Here is a 20,420-nt window from a genome sequence, read left to right as displayed (position 1 = left end):
TGATGTAACAATCGGTTTCAGCTTCCAGCTGTTTATTCTATGCAAAGTGAGCGCAAAGCACTTCTACCTTACTAGGTATTCTGTTTGTCTGAGACCATGTTATACCCGCTTTGCACAACTGCAAAGTTTCTGAAGCGCAAATTCTCACTGTTTGTCTGTTTCACATGAATTCTTTACGCTACTAAGGGCTTTGAGTTGCCGGAATTTCAATTAATCCCATCATCATTCCACTACACGCAACTATGTCATGTGATGTGATAACGTTCAACACTCAAAATGAAATCGTCATTTCTCAGCTGGAAAGGGGTGTAGGGAGGAACCCCTAACCCAGTCTTCCAGTCCATGCTTGTTGCTGAATAACGGAGCCTGATAAAGAAGCATCACTATGGATGGCTGCTGGGGCCCTCAACACATGGGAGCCTAGAAGTTGAATTAAAAGCTGGGAGGCAGAAAAGAAGTGACTCAAGTTCTATAGTCTCTGGCCCAGCCTGTCAGAACAGCAACCAAACAGCAATGGTCTTGTCAGTTACTTATTCCACATTTGGATCTTTCTCTGTAATACCTATGAATGTGGAACTTGGAGGCAGCTTATGACAGAAGTTAACAGAGCAGTGCATTTTCTCTTGCCTTTACCTTAGCTTCTTTTCAGCTTCAAATAGGTGAATTGACAGAGATGTTAGTACAATGTGAATGAAACTATTTCAGTATGATTCGGGAGAAATGGCTTAACACAAAAACCAGAAATATTTTAACAAAAGAGCAAGTGGCTCAGATAGTGCCAACAGTTCCAGCTACAAGTACACTGAAGAACCAGAAAGACAAGGACACTCATGGTCAAATTTTTCCTCTTCAGAGGAAATTTGTATCAGCTTTGTACCCTGATTACACAATAGTTGTGAAAGGGGAGATGTTTCCAAGAGAAATATCATCATCGCAATTGCAACAGTTTAATTTGTTTTAAGGGAAAAACAATAAGAGAAAGTAAAAACCCCAAGAAATAGCTCATAGCCAACAAGCTGCCCTTCTCAGCCCCCTAAAACTACAACTCTTCTTGCAAATTGGCTCTAGTGGTATAGGATACTGAAACAGAACAAACACCACATTTACGGGTTTCCTGTATACAAGCACCATAAGAAGGTATTATTTAATAACACAAAAGGAAGCTACCACTGCCGAGAGTCCAGGTGAAAGACTTTCAGCAGAAACAGAACACAGATATGGCCCACACATCATAACCAGGAATAGATTTTTTTGTTTTCTGATAGGAATGGTAGGGAATACAGACAACCAAAGCCACTGTCACACAAGTAATTACCTTTGTGTGATCAGCTAAGCCTGTCTTCAAATGGCTAAGGATCAGGGGCTTCCCTTTTAGCTTTTGCATTCTTTCATAAATTCAACTTAATCTACAGTTCTCGGTCTGTTCTTCTTGGTATCCTTCACTGCTTAATACCATCCATGTGTTGTCAGTGAGGTCCCATTAGAACTTTCTTCTCTATAATCTTCCACATACTTGCTAATGTATCCGACCTTGTTTATTACATTTGCTAAATATATGGCTAGCCATAAACTGCAGCAGTCCAACCACAGAAACCAAAGAAAACAAACAAAAAGGGAAAAAACAAAAAAAAAAAGAAAAAAAAGGAGTAATGAATCCCTTATCTCACACACTAATGACCTGAACAAAATCTATACCACATCCACATTTTAAAGGTTCATTTTTCTGAAAGCTTTTTAAAGATCAAAGTTCCTTCGAGTTAGGACAGACACTCGCATTACTTAGTTCCACAACAATCACTATTTCCAACAGCAAAAGAGAGGATATGGCACCAAAAAAAGGAGAGAAATTCAATATAACATAGTCCCTTTTCCCCCACATGTGGTCTACGTTAGAAAAGCCCCAGAATGTAATGTTGAATGATGACCAAGTCATTCTCCAAACTCCTCCAATCGTGAAGTACTTACTAAAATACATCTGGACAGGACTAAGCAGGCATGAAAGGAAGTCAGGGCCAGGAAAAAGTGGATAGACTAGCCTTATGCACTGTATCTTCCCCTTCTGCTGTGGGAGAGGCATTCTATAGGCTGCCACACACATAAGATGAGCAGAAAAGATCTACAAAATTCGTCATAGCTGTTCTCCTCCTGTTTTACAATTATTGCTAAAAACACTCAGCATTTATCATGAGCTAAATTTACCAAAAATCCATTTAAATCCTACTCTCCATAGACCATCTGAATCTCCATTTGCCAATATACTCACAGTATAGCTTAAAAGAGGAATTTCAAATAAATATTGTGATGTTTCTTTGCCCTTACTGCCAATCACTGGTATTTCTATTTTACAATGAATAGCTTCAATCAAAATTAGTGACAGTTTAGCATCTTCCTGACACCTCTCTCTCCACATACAAAAGATGTAATATGGCATGGCATACACAACTATTTACTGCAGCAACTGAAAGTTACTAAGAACAAGGAGGGGCAAAAGAGGGAGAGTGACCAAAGAAACAACACAAATTACTCAAAAGATGTTGTTAGTAAGGTTCTGTGAAAAAGCTTTGCATATGAACAACTGAACACTTGATACTAATCTTTCAGAATGTACCTTCAATTCACATTGAACCTAGTCTCCTCCTTGGCAACCAAACCATAGAAAGAATTTCTTCGAGGCTTTTACCAAAGTCACATAGAAGTAACCCCCACCAGGGAGCAGCAGAAACAGGAGTGTAGAATCACAAGCCGTATACAAAACACACACACTGTCTAACTTTGTAAGTTTAAAAATAAAGCCAAGGAACAATGCCAATTCATGAAGCCATAGAAAATGCCAATCCCTTCTAGCTATTTACAGCTATCTAGAACTCAAATCCATACGAATTTGAAAATAAAATCCAGGATGCTTTAATGTTCAGTGAACTAAAAATTCATTGACTTGGAAACAAAAGCTGATACTGTAAAGCACGAAAAAACAAGAGACTCTCTAAGCCAGAGCCAGCCCACAGGTTTTGTTTATTCAGTTCTTGTTAAAGTAAGAACAAAATATATATATATAAGAAACATGTTTGTGTTGTAAGACAGAACTAAACAAGAAGGGCTGACACACAGAGTAGGATGTAATACAAGGCTCCCGTTGTGCTGGTGAGCCATAGCTGCTGGAGATAAAATCTGCCGTGCCTCAAGGGAGCACACACAGAAGATTCACCGTTTACTGAGACCTATCTTCTGGCAGAAAATCTTCCCCGAGATTCAGTGGCAATTTGGCAGTTAAAAGAACAATCTTCTATAGTGGCCCTGGCAAGTTCTCACGCCCCATCCTCCCCAAAGACAAGTAGTTGCAGGATTTCGCTGCTTAGGTCTCATTTGCAGAAATCTTCCATAAATAAACTGCCTGTAAATTTCAGTTCCTTGCTGCTTGAGGAAAGAATTCCCATCAAAACCCTGGGAACAGATAACAACAATGTAAACCTCGTAAGTTGCTGAGGAATAGGGCTCTTTGGGTCACTAGCTCAGGTTTTCTGAGTTTCCTTGGTTTTTCCTCTCCAGTTAATTCTTGATTTAATCTACCAGACTGACCATCTCCTTGATCCCATGAAGGTCCAAAAGAAGGTCCAAAACAAGTGAAGGAAGAAATCTACTCACATGAAAACACACCAAACTTCAACCTCCATAGTTGAGTACTAACATTTTCTCCAGGCCTGGATACCTGCTCAACCTCAGTCTCAGCTGCCAAGGCAAAGTAAAGCACAGCATATTCTACGAGGTCCCTCAATTAAAATGAAGGTGTTTAACCTAGGCAGCCCAACAGCACAAGATCACAGAGGAGACAAAGGATCTTACTGTACCTTGCTGAAGGCAAGAAGGTTAAACTTTGCTAAATATTGGGGAAAGGAGGGTGTTGTACCCCAACTCCAGAACTGCACATTTCTGAAGTTAATCTTTGCAAGAGTCTTCCCTTCCACTGAAGGTTCCTTCCTGAGGACTGCCTGAATCTGTATACACCAGGCCTTGCAAAAGTCTCAAAGTTGGGGCTACAGCGATACAGACTGGGCCGTGCTTGAATAAAAAGTAGGAAAAGTGATGCCAGGAATAGGAAAACACAGCTTCCATAAGTCACTAATGCTTTTCATTCTTGGCTGTTCTTCTAAGCACCTATAAAAGACTGATGCCATGGAATTTCCTCAGCTCAGGGTGGGGGAAATCAAGGTTTGTTCCCATCAGCAGAGAGTAAAGAGGATTCAAAACAATTGTTCCTGTAGGCAAAGCAGACTTGATGATCAAATCGCAACAACAGAAACCAATCTCGATCGAGCAGAGTTCTGGATTACTGAAAGAAACAGTTTAAGACCATGTGAGGAATCTGGACATCTGCCTTCAAAGCTCTCAAAAGGACAGGATTAACCTAAAGAGGAGCTCCTTCTAGTGAGAACATTCCCTCCTCAAATAGGAAGAAAAAGCTATCACAGGGCTGCCCAAGCTGTAGTTCTTGAGAAAAAACAAAACTTTTTGTGCACCAGTTCATTAGCTTTACTGTGTCTTCCTCAAAGGTTTTGCATTAATGGGATGATTCATGACTGGAAAGTAACTTTCTGCCAAAAGAAAAGATTCCTTTCATATAAATTACTTAACAAAATTCAACTCTCTGCATTATGTATTCACAGAAAATAAATAGTAAATTCCCACAAGTTTCCAGAACACTTGATAGTTTATACACATGTATTTTGCAGAGCTTAAGTATTTACTTACCTACATGTCTCTATTCAAAAACATAAAATTAATCCAATTCAGAATGTGAACTCAACACACATAAGATTAAGGTATGTTAAACATCTTGAACTGACTTAAACACTGACTTCACACCTGTAAATCTTACGTGTATCCATATAATGTCAAGTGAATGCTCAATTTTACTTTACATATGTGCTCTCTCAGACACCTTTCAATTTTCAGAGCATCCACTGAGTGCAAACTTGCCATAAATGTCACCCCAAAACCTGGAAGAGCTAGTACATTCCCTGTCCCCCAGTAGGCTGCCAGCCAGGAACAGACTGCCTGAGTACCATACTACAAGAGTCCCATCAACCCCTACTTCAGCGGCTTGTACAAACTTTGCTTAAAAATAATTATCTCGGAAGTTGAAACAGCAGTGAGAGATGGATTTGTGATTGAACAAGGAGCCAGCTTTGATGACAATACAGAAAATGAGACAATTTCCATATCCACCTAGAATCTTTAATCCTGTTATTGCAGACTGTTAATTACCCAGAGATCCCATATTAATTTCTGCAAAGCTTTAATTTCTGAATTTTGGTCCCCAAGCTTGTGCATTTCCTTCTCTCCCCTTTCCACGCTCTACCTTTTATAATCAAGTGGAAGACTTTCAAGATAGGCCCTGAAGTTTTAAAATTTGCCAGCCAAAACCAGATGCATCTAAAGTCTTTTTTTTTAATGTAACCAAAAGTTCCATTATCGGTCATTATGTGAGATATATATGTTGTACATCAACCGTATCACCAGTGTAAACTCAGAAAGAGATGACAACTGAAAACACATGCAATACATGCACTAAAAACTTACTTCATGATCTACGTATTCTCTCTCAAGCTTCACAGTTTTCAGGGGCCAAAGTTATATTCTGCTCATTCTAACCTGAGAGATTTTGGTATTTAATAGACCTTCCGGCTTGGGTCCTTAAGTGCTCCTAAAAAGCCCTTGAACAAACACATAAAGTGCCACAAGGGCTTAAGGCTGGCAACATTCTCCTGTTAGATTCCATTAACGATCTCAGCTCAGCCTTCACTTTGCCTCTCTTGTTCACTTTGCCATTTTTCTTTTTTGTCTTAAGCTGGAGTCTCAGCATTGGAACAAATATCAACAGCAGAGGCAAACCTTCCACTCTCTCAAAGCATCCCAGCAGAGTCAGATCTGCCTGGACCCAAATCAAAAGAATACTGCACAGTGTAAGTGCAAACCAGGTGACTACAGTGGTTCCAGTGGCAATCCAATTCAGTCACTGGACCTGCAACCCAGCATCTTTTAAAAAAAGAAGAAAAAAACCTAACATCAGGTGAATGTCTTCTAGAGGCTACATTTCTGTCAAGCAAAAATTACTGGGCTTAATCCTGGGGCATACAGGTAGAATTCAACAGCCTACTTTGGAATAACTCATATGATCTCCCCTGTGGCAGCTATTTCTGCTTTAAAATCTATGTATCTTCAACTGACATTCTTTGTTGCTTTCTCTTACAGTGCACAACAACGACAGCATTTATTATGACAGCAAGGAACATAACAGAAAGGCTCTGAAGCATAAGCTCCCACTGCTTCCTAATGTCAAGCTACAGCATTGTAAAGAGGAGGTAAGAACAACCATGCACGGCAAAACCATAGAACCAAGACCATAGAAAAGCAAGGGCATTTACCAGATTTTATTTAGAGTTTACTTAGCCCGAGGCAGATGGACAAAGGCTTTTCTTTCTTAAATACTCATTTTGCAGGTTCTGCTTCAAAGGAGTTCGGGGGTTCCTATCAGGTTTTTTATTTAGCTAATTTCTAGTATTTTACCTGTTTTCCCAAAACCCAGCATCCTACCAAATGAAATACCTCACATTAAAAAGAATGTCAGGGGCTTCAAACCATTTGACTGCCAGCTATAGTGGCTAAAAAGAGGAAAGGAGAGTCCCCATAAAACAGATGCCTGATTGGTATCACAGACAAGCATTTAAAAAAAAAAAATAAAAATCTGTATTTGCTGTCCTAGGGAGCTGCTGAAAAATTCAAGACAAAGAAAGCATGCTTCCCAGTACGAGGAAGGCTGCCGAGTCTGATTCAAAAGAAAACTGGAAAGGACCTCTAGTGGGCTGAAACTGCACTGCCCTGGTGCCAGAGAGCAACGTCCTTCCACTTCACCTCCCTGCAGTTACACCACATCTACTGCATCACTGACCAGCAAAGCCTGACAATTTTACCTAGTGATGGGCATCAGAGAAAGCGTGCACACGTGCAAGTAGAGCAGGAAACCTCCTTTTCAGGCCAGCTAATTAGAAATATTCCCTCGGTCTGCTCTCGGTGTTTGGAGGGACACATTTTCATTTGCTTCAGAAAAAACAGATGGGTTCTATTTTACCATGTAGGTCACTAACATGTCGGACCACTTCTGAGTGGTTTTACGTGACATGATGTCAAGGGACATTCAAAGATGCACAAATTCAGATGCACATTTGGAATGAGGATTCAGAATATTATTCAGACTATGTCAAGGCATTTTGTTCTTCCAAGACTTTTTAGCTGTAGGCAGTTTGGCATAGGCAGCAAAAATACCATTTTCACTGCATTTTTAAGGTAACTTCTGGGTGAAAGAGTTTGGAATTCTTTATCTGAGCTCAAACAAGGCCTCATTTCATGTAATGGTACATGAAAAATAGATTAATGAATGTATTCAGGAGAATACTTAGATAATAAAACAGGCCAGATTAAGAAAGCTTATTTATTAGGCATCCCAGTTAAAAAGAAAATAACTTGTTTTGAATTGAAGTTGATGATTCACCTCTAAGTCTTTAACAAACTTCTCTTGCTATATTTAGGTTTGCCTTCAAGCCAGATCAGTTCTACCATTTCCCAAAGTAGCCTAATTTACATCTTTAGCGTTATAAGCCACAACTTAGCTCTCTTTCAAATGATCTAAGCAATAACCTCTCTTTCAGCAGTTACCCTCAAAGGATTTGTATCAACTTGAGAAGGACCACAAATTAAAGTTGACATTGTTAAGCAGAGCGATGCAAGACAGCTGCTCGTTATTACTCAAAAATAATATCACCTATACTGCAGTGGTGCACCTTGTGCCATTAAGCACAGTGCTGGAAAGGAAGCAAGCCATTTTACAGAGCAGTTACCTGAAGAGAACAATACTTGCGCTTGGAGTCCAAGGCCAGAAGAATGCATCTGGTCTGTCCTTCACGCAGAGCAATAACAGTACCGCCCTGTCATAATTGAAAAGCATACCTGAAAGTCACTCGATACAAGCATTCATGTAGAAAATAATAACCAAACCAAAGACACTAACAAGTTCATATCTTATCGTCAGAGACCTGAACAAAAAGCAACCAGGGTCTCTCAACCTTAATCTTTTTGGACCAACCATCATCGGCTACGACCACCGCTAGTAGCAGAATAATATAACTTATTTTTAAGGTGTACTAGTGGTGCCACAAAGCCTAATTGTTTGTCTCTCCTCTGTAGGAATCAGTAATCAAGGCAGAAAAAGTAACAGTTGTCTGTTTTGAAGGATTTTGAGTGTTATTTTACAGTAAGATTGTGCACAATGGAAATAGTCCATTTTAGTGTACGATTAAAAAGAATTAAAGAATTGGAGCTGATGAGGATCAGTTAAGGGTGAGGATGAAAAACACGATATCCTACAAAAACATTCCTTAATGTCTTTAAAGTCAAGCAATTCATTGCTCAGGAATTAACTTCTTGAATCTGAACTGCTTTACGATAGAAACAACAGGAAATGTAAAGAGACTTGACCAAACTCTGAAGAGAAATGACAGAAAACAGGACTTTCAGAACAGTTGCTGAATGAGGCAGAATATAACATATGAAAGAGATGTGGGTATTAAAGTGATTTCAGGTGCAATTAAAATCACTTGTAAGGACAGAGTGGGGAAGAAATTAAAAAAAAAAGTCATGTGTTTTGCTTTAGATTACAATGCAAAATTTTGCCAACAGCATGCAAGAAAAACAAAGCAAGTCTTTTAAACAGGCTAGTTTATATAAGAGGCAAAGATTAATACAGAAGAAGGAAATATTTATGCTGTGTTCCTTCTTTTCTGATAACAAAATTGGTAACTCACTTGGACTCACTTTAAAAGTGTCAAACCACTGTGTCCATGAAACTGCCCACTATTCCTCCAGATGGTTGCTTTTAACAGCAGCACTGTCTCATTTACTTTTCAGTGTTCCGTTAGTTCTGCAGTCAAGCACTCCTCATCAGGCAGATAAAGATCAAAATGTAATTTTGAAATGGCAGAATTTGTGAATTTACGCGTGAACAGAGTGTCCAGCTTTTATCCATGCAGTTTCTTCCTGTGTCTTTCCAATGAGAAAAGTTTTAATTTACTGTCAAGACAGCTGCAATTATGAATGTTTTATTATTACTACTCTGACCAGGATTAATGTTCTGGGAAAAAAAATCCAAACAGAACTCTAAGTATTTGCAATGGTCTCTTAAAATTCCACTACCTTCTGTGGAAAACACACTAGACTTCAGACACAGTAACATAAATGTTAAACTATTAAATTTTGCATCATGGTGAGACTATCAATTAGAAAAAACTTATCCATTCTTTCATGCAGCAAAATCCCTATACACTGCAATGTCGTTCTAAAGTATGTTCCCACCTTCCACACTGAACAGAGAGAAGCACCATACTACAATATCCCTTCCTTCCACTTTCCCAGGTCCAAAAGTCACTATTTTGCTTCCTTTCCACTAATTGTGGAACTCTCCAAAGTAAATTGAGCAGGAATTGTTTATATCCGTGGTCTCCAAAGCGGAGTGCATGCAGCCCCTGGGGTGCGCAAGACAATCCACTGGAGGGCAAGAAGAAAATAATAAATATTTTAATTTATTAATAGATTATTAATGGTTTTAATTTAGTTAATAAAATAGTATTTTAATTAGTATTTATTTCATCTTTATCTCATCCTTTTAAAAATTTCTATTGTGCATGTTTTATAGTTTGCATAACATATTACAGTGGTACGTGCCTATAATTTATAAATAAATAAGTATAAATATATTGGGGGTGCGTGCTCAAAAAAAAATTTTACTGATCGGGGTGCACAATCAATAAGTTTAGAGACCACTGGTTTATGTGACTTCAGCACCAGGAAACTGAAGCAGCATGTCCTCCTTTCCTAGAAGGAGGTAAAAATAATGGAGGAAGAACTACATGCAGGGAAAAGTTTTCAAGTGGGCAGCATTTTTCACTTACTTAGCTGCAAGTTTAATCACAAGCAGCAAGTGATTTTTCAGAAACAGTTAAGTGCTTAGCTCACACTATGTCTAGTAGTTGAGCAACCCTGGAGAATCCCATGAGATTCTGATTGGTATCTAGAGGCTGCCATTCAAAATGATGATTTAGGTTCAGATCCATTGACTTTCGAAGAGATTTAGAATTCTAAATACATAAAATTCAGTTTCAGCAATAACTTACACCACTGCATCACTTGGCCAGGTTTCTAATGCAGATGTAAAAAGTCAGCCTATTTTTATTTAAATTCCTTTCAAGCATTCACAAAAAAAAATCCTTGCTAGTCACTCGACATACTTTTTTTTTCTTCTTAAAATCACCTACTAAAATATTCACTTCATTTCTGTAATGGCCATGGATAAGTATCAACTAAGTGAAACATTAAAGTTACTAAAACTTTGGGGAAGTTTTACTTAGTGGGTATGCATTATTAAGAAATAGTGAAGCAAGGCAACCATGTTGACAAGACCCTCTTTTAAAAATTAGGTTGTCCTGACTAATGTCTTTTTTCTACCATTTCTGTTCCAGTGAGAGTGACACTAAGCACTTTATTCAAGAATTATAACTTTTGAGATAAATTCTTTTACTCCACCTGAAAAGTTTCCAAGCAGCACGTAGCACTGATTACACCTCTGAAATTTTCAATATAGCAACCTCTAAAAATCAGAGTTCAATCATTTCTTTTAAATAGCTAAGAAAGCAGCTAGAGTAATGCAGGTTTTTTTACACGACATTTCTCTCATGTACTTTAATGTCAAACAATGAATGCTATGAAACAGAACACTTAACCAATTTGTTTTTCTAGTCATGCATCACATCCCCAAATTCTAGCACCAAGAGTTCACAGTATATGGTAATTAAAACAGACACTTTTCTCACAGAGCAAGGGACATTACTGTGTGACTCTTTCAGGATTTACAGCACCAATTTAATAGAACACTTAAGCACATGCTGACCTTTGGGCATGGTGGAACTCCATTTAAATAAAACTACCCGTGCTGAAGGCTAAGCACTCCTTGAACTAGTTCCATAATTACAGAACCCACTAAATATCAATAACAGATCTGTGGCCCCTTCTGCAGTTTTCCTAACAAACAGGTTGTATCCTGACAGACCAACAGGCTCTTCAATCTCCAATGTGACTCTAGGAAAAATGCTTTCATCTACTCTTCATTTCCTCACCTGGCAGTTTAAAGCAGAAATGCACATATGCTACCCCTGCTAATATAACTCTGGCTGTTCTGTGGAAGACTTTGATCATTTTCTTAGTCTTAACTACCACAACACACAGTGTGCAACAGGAGAAGCAAATAGCACAGACTGTTCACACGTGAACACCACGAAATAGTTTCAGGTGTCTGTCTTACCTTTCCATCTCATCTACCTTTCTCTCCTGCCTTTGCATTTCACAACAGAGCAACAATACAAATGCATTCAAGTGACCTTCATCAGATGAACCATCCTTTTACTCGTGAATGTCATTACTACACAACCTTCCTCTTATCTCTTCCTAGGAAAGACTCTAACCCTACAGCCCTCTGCATGTAGGGGGCTACACCCTGTCCTTACTGGAAAGGTTCCCAGGAAGGTACAGCTTCAACATAAAATATTCTTTCATTTCATCTTCTGAGGATGCTCTTCAAACCTAATGATGCCTCTTTTTACCGATCTTTTCTAAATATTTTCTGGGTTTGACCACAAACACGCACACACATACAAGCCAGCTTATTTTAGTTTATTGACTTTCTTCTGAACACATGATTTTATTTGTCCTTAAAACACTTTACTAAAGATGAGCAGCACGAAAAGCTAGGCTCACTCTTGAAGTACAGAAAGGTTAGTACAGTTGTGCAAAGCCATGTAATTTGTTTCACTTACTGCAATGAGACCATGTCTTCTCAAATGGGATGGCAGAAGCAGGGGGTTCTCAGCTATGCCTGTTCTTAAGATCCTCAGCTAATACTCAGGTAACCTGGGAATGGTACAGATCTATGCCCCCACACCTTTCACACAGACAATTGCTCAGGATGATCTTCCCCCCTCCCTAATTCCTGTGTCCTGAATAAGAATTTTGCCCGTATCTTCCTGCCAAATATAGTCACATGTCTTGGAAGCTGCAGCCATATTTTCCTACCTCTCAATTTTCAGAAGCAAGTTTTCCACCAAATTCTTTTCTCTCCAAAGAAGATATCACAACTCACCCAGCAGAATGATTGTTAGAAGCTCATATACATTCCAGTATTCCAGTAACCTGATGATGCAGAGAGGCCGCATCCCTCTAGTGCCTACATGCAGGTGCTACTGCATTTATGAAGATGCTAGGCCCTCCAATCTATAAGCACAATAATAACTCAGGGACAGAAGCCAAAGGATGTCTGTCCTTATCATTTTCAAGAGACAAGCACTGCTCAGTGAAACTGCAAAACTCTGCATCCAATCAGTATCAGTGAGAAAGAATGCTATTTACATGCAGTGAAGACAATTTACAGGTTTGCTGCCATATGTTGCTGCTTTTTAGATATCCTACCTGTTTGTGCCACCAAGTGGGTCCAGCCGCTCCAAACTGCTCCAATCTTGTCATGTGAGAAAAACTGAGTCTCAATCTTCTTGGGCTCAACAAGAAAGATCTCTTTGCTCACTAGCTGCCCGTGTTTGTTGCTACCCCAGACATACAGGTGTCCTTCATCTACAATAGACAGAGAAGTAAAATTTGTTGAAAGCGATATACACCACCAGATTCACGCTCTGTCTCAACTCAGTGATGCTGAGGAAAGAACAATGTTTCATTCAATTTGTGTTTTCACTGTATGCCTTTTCCTACCACTCTTTACCACATGTGTGCACCCTGTAACTAGGATATCAGAAATATTTGCAAGGGCTTTAACAACATAGCCTGTTTTCTGAGGGCTACACTGACTCCCCAAAACAACCGAAGCTTTCAGGTCAAACTGCCTAGACCTCATTTCTACCGTGAGCCTCTCAAAGAAGACTGAAAGATGTTTATAGCAAAGACCAAGTTTTATTAGAAAACTAACCACAGTAGTCAACTTCTCTGAGAAAAAAAATCAAAGCATCTTGGGGATACTCACTGAGCAGTCCCTCTCAGACTACTCTGTTCTTGCAGGCCGGCTTGTACCTCCACCCCAAAGCTTTGATTCAGTCCAGTAAATAACTTTCTGAATTGAAGCAAATAATTTAACTTCCCTCCAGTATCTAGGACTCTTCAAAGCCTGGCTGGCTGCTCCTGCTCTGCATTACAGTCTCCTAGCCTCTCTACGAGAGCTACAGATTCCTAGCTCTGCTCATAACTCTTCCGCCTTCTTCAGCTTGAGCAAATTCAGTAAACCCCCCAAAGCAGGGACAGTCTAACACTCTTTGCCTCACCTTGCTCAGTCACTTCCTAAAGGAATGTGACACACAGCTAAGAACATAAAACTAAAGCAGGTACCATCCATCACAAGGCAAAATTAAAATATTATCATGCCTCAAAACAATGCTAGACAACTAGTGAGAGACTTCTCTAAGTAATTACTCATCTTCCCCCACCCCTTTTCTAGAATAAGGATTTGTGCAAATGCACACTCCAGGATTCCACCCACAGGGATAATTATATTTACAGAAACATCCACATTGCTTCATATGTTTCACTGGTGCAAGCTGGAGCTGCTCACAGCCTAATGACCAATTGACAGTAACAAGATGACTGTTCAGATGAGTCCTTCTGCAGATATTACCTATCATTAGTTCAATCTTTTCAGCACAAAATCATTCCGCCCAAGTTCTAGGCCTCCATATTACAAAAATATAATCCACAAGAAACCCTTCACAGAACATGAGCTGCGTCAGGCCTCCTGAAGTCCTTTGCCACCCTGTACAAGCTGCAAGCATAAGAAATAAATCTTGCACACATGAAGTACATGATCATGGGCCCAGAAAGACTGGAAGCCATATCATTTGCAACATGAAAGCGTTCAGAGCACATGTCTAGAACACTCAAGGCTTCTGGAAGTCTCAGGTCAGCACTCTTTACAAGCAGCATGACAGAAGTAAATTTTTCAGAGGAAAAAAAAAAAAGTAGCACTTATGCTACAATATATTTAATGATCTCAGTTTGGTAACAGTAACAGAAAGAATAAGCCAGGAGAATTTCACTATAGTACTGGTGAAAAACAAGAGAGAAAGAGAGGGCAGAAAAAAGTCAGTACTTGTCAAGCTACAGATTATTGACAGTCATCCTCAGGACTTCCCACATTCCTCAATAAAACAACACAACTGAAATGAAAAGGAAAAACAAATCAAGCAATTGTTTCATTCGAATTCTCCACTAAAATTGACAAATTCCTTCCCAGAGTGACGTACATACACCTTCTGGAGAGCAAAAAAAGAAATGACAGAAACAGCTTGTTTCAACAAAGAAAAACATTATGGCCATTCATGTTTCCACAATAAATACGCACTGCCTCTGTCACCTCCTTTTTTTCTCCAGAAATTGCATTTCCTTTATCCTGGGAAATGTCGTATGCTCAACCCTCATCTCATTTCTTGAGTAGGTTTTAACAAAAACTTAGACACTAAGACTTAGCACCACATTCCCATCACTGGAGGTTTCAGGAATGCTTAGGTACAGGTAGACTATAATCCTTTTTTTAAAGGAACTGCCATTCATGTTTGCAACAACCCTGCCTGTGTCAAAAACCTGCCTGATGGCAGGTGTTTGGCATCCTACCAGCAGGTGGCTCATGAAACTGAGCCAAAGAAAATTGCATCACAGTGTGAGAAATTCCTAGGAAAAAAGTCCCCATTTAAATACTACACCCTGCAGTAGTCTCTTTACCATATCAAGTATCTTTAAAATACAAAGTATTTTAAGTAATAACAAGTATCTTTTAGGATGAAGGGCAGCAATAGCATCACATTATTAAAATCCTCGGCACTTACTTTGTTAGTCTTGGTCCCCCTGCTGCCAAATAGACTGCTCTCTTAAATAAAAGCAAAAACACGAAAGAATACTCTGTTCACTCTCTAAATACAGAGTGCTAATTAGCTAAAGTAGATTCTATTTGTTCTTATAGTTGTTCTTCACTAATCACACATACACTTTGCATCTCAGAATTCAATATAATTTACATCTTGTAACATCTCCCCATACAACTAAATCTCTGTAGATCTGCATAAGCAAATACTCCAGTGCTCCATTTAATGATGACAGAGGTACCAGATGGCTGCATATTTCCTAAGAACTTGTTCCTATAAAGTTTGGCAAAGACTTGTCTTCATAAGGTTCAATATATTTTCCACACTTCAAAACTGTAAGATTACAGCATGAAAAGCTATTGTTTCCCCTTCTCCCAGTCTGCCAAAAAAAAAAAAAAACCACCACACCACCTCTTTATTAGACTTTTATTACTGGATACTTAATATCCCAGCATGGGAGCACTGCCTAAAGATCAAAGAACAAATGGCAGACATTAAAGAAGTGCCAAAGCAATTAAAGCAACTTCCTACTGCTTTAAATAAGCCTTGTGCTCTTACATTACCTCACACAGATCTGCACACTCTTATATTAGAGCCACCTAAGATAGCTCCAGACCATCTCATGTCCCTGCACAGCACAGCCCCATGCAGCGGCATTAGCTCTCGTAGCAGAAACAGGATAGCCACAGCAATCTTCCCTGGGACAACCACCTAACACACCCTTTCTCCACAGACAAAGGGTTGCACTGGTTCCAGCACTCACCCATCCAGAGTTACCCACTGCAGCATCACGCTGCAGCTCCAGAGACTTATACCACCACGTGCTTCCACAAATCCTTTCAGAGTTTCTAACCATTAAGAGCCCAGACCCTTAGTTACCCGTAAGGGCTAAATCAGACCTGACCCCAAGAAAAACCACACAGAATTCAGAGAATTCAAAACATGAATCCAGCTCTTAAAAAAAAAGTTCTCAGAATCCAAAACTACTACAAAACAATTAACCAGCACTAACAAGGCCCGCAGTCTTACCAAAATTGACAAACATTTCCAAAGCACAGGAACCTTTATCGGCGGAGACAAGGACTTTCACTTCTATACCTAAGGCCTACCTGTGAGTGACACCGAATGATAGGAACTTGCAGCAATCCTCTTCACCTTTACATCTTCCAGGCCTAGGGAAAAGTTAGTCTCAGTTATCATTTCATGCATAGACATAAAACAGAGCTGTATCAAGTGTAGCAGACTGATGATGAATTTTATAACAAAAGCCTCTGCTTTTGGGCCATAGACATTGCAAGACTCACTACCATTTTCCCCCATAGATTATGACCTTGTACGCCCGTTCTACCCTTCAGATACTCCACTACATGTTTATAATACCAAGTGGCTTTGTAATAAAAGCATGTTACATGTCACTCCAAATTATATTTCTGCTCTACCCACTTTTACAAAGGAATCAGATTCCTGGATTACCTGTTACTTCACAGGGCTCCTTTGCTGTCAAGAACAGGGGGAGGGTTTTTCCTTGGTTTGCACGCTTTGCCCGAGACGCCATGCCAGTTCCCCACTGAAACACCAAACCGCTCTCTTTCCAGAGTAAACAAAAAAAGATAAAAGAGATTAAAACACATCAACCACCAACTAAATCACTTAACTCATTCATTAGTTTTAAAGGTACATTCACTTCTTTTTCACTGATTCAAATTACACTTAAAAGACCTTTATGCCAAAAACATACTGCATAAACACATGGATAACCCTGGTGAAGTCATCAAGCAACAAACAGTTGTAGTGTCATTTATACAGGTAAGAAAACTACGAAGATACTAAGCAACCTATCTCAGCTCTCTGAGGCCTATATCAGGATTTTACTGAGGACTCAGTAACAGAAGTCCCATAGCTGTAGCGCCTCAGGAACAGACACAAATTATTTATCACTATAAATTCATTGCCCTTTCTCTGCCCTTTCCTTCTCTTCATGCTAATTTGTTTGTGCAGTCCAGCACACTGAGGGAGTAAAGTCACTTGTCTTCTCCTCAGGACCTTTCAGAGACTTGACCTAGCCCTGAATCAAGATGTCCACTGTGCGCAGAGCTCAGGGTAGCTTAGTTCCCAGTATTCATACAGGCACCAGAGATCCCACTCTTCTTCCAAGCATCTCCTTTGCATCTTCAGCTAGACTCCACTACCTAGAACCCATACTAAAGTTCATGTAAAATTAAACCAAAATAAAAGAGCATGTGTAGTTTGTTGATCCTCAATTGTAAAAAAAAATAAATAGAAACTAAAATAAATTTAATCTTCTTTCCACCCCTCTCCTCCTCCAAACCATTAAAACTCCATTCCATTTGTTACTGAAGTGATACAGGAATGACGACATATTTACCTGTAGCAGCAAGAGCATGTCTCAGTCCTGCAGCAACTTCCACCACCTTCTCTTTGAGGGACTACTCAAGTAAAAGAAAAATATATTTTAGTTGCTTTTTGCATTTAGTGACTCTAAGAGCAAAATATGCCAAATGCAGAAATGGAACGCTATGAAAATAGTTCTCGCAATTCCAGCCTGCATGTCACAATGCATATCAACATTGTATCACAAAGGAAAATTAGTGGAAACATTTTCCAAAAAAAAAAAAAAATCAAGCAAAGCAACTGGATGTACAGCTTTGTGGCAATAAATAAAAAGCCACAGTCAATATCATCACATGAAAAAAGGAACCTTCTTGGCGATACAGATATGTTTATTACTTAATTTTAACTTGGTGTTCCTCAAGAATTACACCAAAACCTCCGCAGCAAATACCCGTGACAAGCAGTAATAAGTTCCATCAAGCTGTTCAGTCTTACCACGTGCTCTGATCACAAACAATACGGCTGATAGTACCACCTACACCAGTGAAGGCTGCCCAATGTGATCATGCAAATGAAGACTATACCAAGTCACGCATGCATAAAATGAGTGACTTAAGTTTGCACAAGGTACTTCAATTCTGGCACTTCTCCGCTTCCGAGTACTCTGCAAATTTATTATTCTTCTCACAGATGTAACACTATTTAAAACAGATGGCATCAAGCCCAAGCATTTAACAGGATACAAACCAAAAGAGAAAATATTCCAGATAGATGAATGGTCCACATGGTCAGGGACGACGCAGATTCAGATCAGCACTGTCAATATTACCATTTTCAAGGCACCATACTGGAATGATGCTCCCAGGAAACATCAAGGATACAGAAACAGCAGGTGAGTTAACCCCTAATTCACTAGGGGTTACCTAGGGGATCAGCTGTCCTTCCTCTCCTACATTAAAAAAAAGCAAAGGAGTATCTGGCATGGGCCACAAGGCTAAATTTCTTGTCTGAGAATCGTTTCTGCTCTGAAGTTATTGCTTTCATTAGACATGAGAAGTCATGTGGATGGAAAAGTTTCATTAGCGTTCTCCAAATAATAAACTACAGTGTAAATTAGGGATTAATTAGAATTCCTGTGAGAAATTTATTTAAACTGTTAGGCTTATAGCCAACAACAGAAAAGCTTTTCTGATGCTACAGAAGTCTCAGTACCTACTACTTAAAACATTTTAAAGCAATTAATTTGGGGCTACATTCCAAGCTCCCTACTCACACTCAGCAGTGTCTCACCTACAAATATCACCATAGGCTTCCACATGACTTACAGGAACAACATGAGCTGTGCTCCAGCGTTTAGCATTTAAGCTGAAGATACTCGACAACACAGAAATTGTTATCTAAGTTCCCATCCTATTTCCTTGGAAGTTGATATTGTTTGGTAAATACTGGAGGTTAGATAAAAAGCCAGTCAATGTACTTGTCAGTTCCTTTACATGCAAAAGTAAAAATCACTTTAATCTTAAAAGTGATAAAATTTAAGTTTATTCTCTCAGGACTAGTTTTCCTGCAGCTACATACTTTCTCACATTTCTATTATTTTGGGGGTGACAAAGCTTATTTTTATCTAACTGTTTTTACAGACAAAAATAATATTACGATCCTCATTTAGGGGGAAGAAAATCTGACAGTTATAAATAGACTTAAAAAAACAACACATAGTTAAAAAACAGAGCCGCTGCACAAGAAGCAATAGATCAAAAGAACTGGCGTAGCTACTTTTGTTGAACTCCATCATGCAGTTTGTTTTTTTTCAGGGGTGGATTATTGTTGGCTCATTTTGCTTTGAGCTGTTAAGCAAAAACCTCCAACAAAGTACAGTGAAGGCACATACCCTTCATGTAGCAAAACATATCTAGTATCTTGCAGACTTGAGGCAAAACTTCAGCTGGAGTAAATTTGCACAGTTTCACTACCTTTAGTATCACTTCACATCATCTGAGCATCAGACTCATTCTGCATATGTTATCAAAATACATTACGAAATGTTATAATCCCTAGTGAAAGAGACAACTTTCTGTTAGAAGTGGGCAACTTGTTCGTACAACAAGAAAAGCAGCCTTAGCTTCTCATTTCTGGGTCAACGACCATCTTCGGTCCTTTACTTTACAAATTTGCTATAACAGATGGACTCTATAAAAATAGTTGAAGAGTCTGGCTTAAAGCCCACTGAGGTCAGACAACCTTTATAAGATGCTGGAACCAATATGAAGTACAGAGCTCTGAAGCACAATTCCTTTTAAATTTTTACCTCAATCTTTTGTGGAATCAAGGACGGGCTTGGTATTTGAGGAAGTCCTAATTGTCCGAAAGAGTTAGACCCACAGGACAGAACTAGGCCAGACCCTGCAAAATGAAGTGTTAGAGGCCAATCAGTAAATCTGTGAGCAAACGCAAAGCACTGTAACATTCTAACAAGCAAAATATCAGAGCCAAGTAGCTCAAAAAAGAACCTAACATGTCCCATTCCAAGTCCCTGAGGCCATAGGCTTCTGGTCTTACACATCATGTTCAGTAAAGGTCTGAAGTTCACTGGGATACAAGGAACATGGAGTAATTTAGTTTGCAAGGCAGTAGCTTAAAACCTGTGAGTGCCTGTGCATCGCAGAAGCAGTAGCAATATGGAAAACTTTCAGCATGTTCTCCACATCAACATATTTCTCCAGCTCTTACAGAGGCAGATTTACCTACTAATATGATTGTAAAATCCCAGCCACAGGCAACTTGTTTTACACGAAAGCCGGACAGGGCAGTGCACAAAGTAAAATGCAGTATATCCTCTGTGTGATTCAATCCCAACTGCCCGTCTTTGTTATGGCCACATACAAAGAGTTCTCCCGCACCTGGAAGAAAAAACAAGACAAACAAAAAAATCATGTTCCACTTCACAGACTTTTAAAAAGACAAGTGTACATGCCATGAGATCCTGTGACAAATAACGACATTGATTATGTGTCATTTTAGGTACTGCAATCAAGCAAAAAGAAAGAGAAACAGTTA

At 39.2% G+C, this 20,420-nt stretch overlaps 1 protein-coding gene across 5 annotated transcripts in view; it reads right to left on the bottom strand.

Moving 5' to 3' along the window:
• SERGEF (secretion regulating guanine nucleotide exchange factor) overlaps nucleotides 1-20,420 on the bottom strand; it is a 159,211-nt gene that overhangs the window by 136,041 nt on the left and 2,750 nt on the right. For 4 of the 5 annotated variants that reach the window (XM_075163072.1, XM_075163073.1, XM_075163076.1 and 1 more), the window contains exons 3-8: nucleotides 20,108-20,263; nucleotides 19,672-19,766; nucleotides 17,398-17,458; nucleotides 16,485-16,598; nucleotides 16,121-16,183; nucleotides 12,565-12,723 (exon numbers count right to left, since the gene is read on the bottom strand). In XM_075163072.1, coding sequence (XP_075019173.1) covers nucleotides 12,565-12,723; nucleotides 16,121-16,183; nucleotides 16,485-16,598; nucleotides 17,398-17,458; nucleotides 19,672-19,766; nucleotides 20,108-20,263 — 648 coding nt within the window. The remainder of the gene's footprint in view (nucleotides 1-12,564; nucleotides 12,724-16,120; nucleotides 16,184-16,484; nucleotides 16,599-17,397; nucleotides 17,459-19,671; nucleotides 19,767-20,107; nucleotides 20,264-20,420) is intronic. The other variant, XM_075163075.1, reaches the window with a different exon arrangement.

Source organism: Calonectris borealis, chromosome 14, assembly GCF_964195595.1.
Source record: "Calonectris borealis chromosome 14, bCalBor7.hap1.2, whole genome shotgun sequence".
Classification (NCBI taxonomy): Eukaryota; Metazoa; Chordata; class Aves; order Procellariiformes; family Procellariidae; genus Calonectris; species Calonectris borealis.
Note: the sequence above shows the minus strand (reverse complement) of the source record. Positions and strands in the feature narration are given on the sequence as shown.